General features: G+C 44.6%; 1 protein-coding gene across 1 annotated transcript in view; it reads right to left on the bottom strand.

Moving 5' to 3' along the window:
* The window catches only part of ush2a (Usher syndrome 2A (autosomal recessive, mild)), a 387,029-nt gene that overhangs the window by 256,271 nt on the left and 128,258 nt on the right, over window positions 1–2,500 (bottom strand). Inside the window, exon 27 of the mRNA XM_037541699.1 lies at window positions 1,019–1,295. Coding sequence (XP_037397596.1) covers window positions 1,019–1,295 — 277 coding nt within the window. The remainder of the gene's footprint in view (window positions 1–1,018; window positions 1,296–2,500) is intronic.

Here is a 2,500-nt window from a genome sequence, read left to right as displayed (position 1 = left end):
AAAGACACAGAGAGAGAGAGAGAGAGAGAGAGAGAGAGAGAGAGAGATACAGACAGACAGAGAGAGAGAGACAGAGAAATAGACAGAGAGACAGAGAAAGACACAGAGAGAGAGAGAGAGAGAGAGAGAGAGAGAGAGAGAGAGAGAGAGAGAGAGAGAGAGAGAGAGAGAGAGAGAGAGAGAGAGAAACAGAGAGAGAGAGACAGAGAGAGAGAGAAACAGAGAGAGAGAGAGAGGGAGAGAGGGAGACAGAGAGAGAGACTATACGACTGATAAAGTACGACTGGATGAAGTCATTTACGGCTTATTTGCACTTGCAGTATAGAACTAGGCTCAAGCAGTATATATAAATAAAAATTTAATTCTATCTAATTTTTTCCATTTTCATTACAGGAGCACTTCCCATGTATACTAATATACACTGAGACAAAAACAAACCAGCTAAACATGCATTTATACACAGTTCTGCTACAATAATCATCCAAACGCTGAATAAAGAAATAAAACAAATACCGCATTCTTACTCTAGCTGAATGTATGATGATATAAACAGATGCTAATTATAGCGATATTAAAGGAATTGTTTGACAAAATATCTAATTTGCAGTTTTCCCATTAACCCTGGTCACTCAGTCACGATATACTTTCAGTCCGAATTTTGTTTCTTTAGTTTAGAACTTGATACGAGGCTACATTGCTAACACATTAGAGCTTAGTCGCCAAATTGTTTCTGTATAATAAATAAATAAACAAATAAATAAATAAAAACACCATTTCTCTGCTCAAACTTCACACAGGTTTTAAATAACGTCGTACGTGTGGACGTGGTTAAACGGAAGTATCCGAGTGCGGTGTGTAGCCCTCTTTTTAGACACCTAAAATCGGTATTTGTGACGATGACCATCATAAATATGGAGAAATCTGATCCAGGATCAGTCACCAGTCCTGGGGTCCAAGCTGACTTCCAGAGGAAAACAGACAAACCCTGCAGGGCTAGATGTGTCCACACGTCTCTCACCATGCAGCAGACTATGTCGCAGCAAGGCTGGGTGCTGTAGTCCGGCTGGAACTCCCCCCAAATAAAGAGGGGAGCTGATTGTCAGCGGACCTCCTCTCCGGCTCCTCTGCTCTTCCAGTGCCTCGTTGAGACCAGCTCCAGACAGCGCTCCCCTCTTCAGCAAGGTTGCGCTGTTCCAGCCGCCATCGCAGTAGGACAGGCCCACCCACACGGCCAGCTCGGCACTCTGCTCTCCCCAGCGCAGCACCCAGGAGAGGATACCGCCCTGCAGCTCCGCCTGGACAAACACACACATGTACAAGTTCTGTAGGATGCAACACGGCTTCAGCACACATCTGAGATTCTAGCCATCTTATCTTGGCTGGAAAACTTATGGAGAAACACCCTGAAGAGGTCGCCAGTCCATCACAGGGCAGGCAGACAGACATACACACCGGTCAGACATAACATCATGACCACCTCCTTGTTTCTCCGCTCACTGTCCACTTTATCAGCTCCACTTACTGTATAGCTGCACTCTGTAGTTCTACAGTTACAGACTGTAGTCCATCTGTTTCTCTGATACTCTGTTACCCTGTTCTTCAGTGGTCAGGACCCCCATGGACCCTCACAGAGCAGGTACTGTTTGGGTGGTGGATCATTCTCAGCACTGCAGTAACACTGACGTGGTGGTGGTGTGTTAGTGTGTGTTGTGCTGGTACAAGTGGATCAGATAGCAGTTCTGCTGGTGTCCGGCGTACATTCGCACCTAGGGGGCATATTAGCATCTCCAATTGGCATGACCACATGTGTTTGGACTGTGGGAGGAAACCCATGCAGACACAGGGAGAAGCGAACTCCATAGAGAAAGGACTCTGGTCGCCCAGCTGGGGAACCAAACCCATGCCTTTCTTGCTGTGAGGCGACAGCGCTACCCACTGTACCACCATGCTGCCCGGGATTCAAATTTTTAAAAAATTTCTGCATAATTAATTTCTGCATAATTTGCTAAGATGTAAACCCGAGTTCTTCGGCGTGGTCTGATGTGAAACGCTCCATTCTAGAAACTTCCCAATGTAGAATTGCTCGCTGTGGTGGTGATGGGAGCCAGACGTCTACAGCGTCTCTAAAAGCTCCCTCACAGAAAGTTACTACAGGGAATTGTTATGAATGCACTGTTGAGACCAGGTTTGGGCCTAAAAATGCTTTAAAATCCATCCCTGGCAGAGAGGAACACGTAAGGTGCTGTAAGGTTAAATAGTACCGTACAAAACTTTTTTTTTTTGCCTTACGACTATTAAACGATTATTACAAACTCAGAAAACACTGATTAAATGATCATTTTGGTGAGCAAATAAAATGGCTATATTTATTCTCCCTCTCCACTGTAATGAATGTAAGCTTCTCTACATAATTTCACACCAAAACACACAAAACATTACATCCCAATGATTGAATTATGCAGATATTCTGAAATTTCGTGGAATTCCCCTTTCAAGGATG

The sequence above is a fragment of the Pygocentrus nattereri genome, chromosome 10 (assembly GCF_015220715.1).
Source record: "Pygocentrus nattereri isolate fPygNat1 chromosome 10, fPygNat1.pri, whole genome shotgun sequence".
Classification (NCBI taxonomy): Eukaryota; Metazoa; Chordata; class Actinopteri; order Characiformes; family Serrasalmidae; genus Pygocentrus; species Pygocentrus nattereri.
This window is presented reverse-complemented; position numbering and strand designations above follow the sequence as displayed.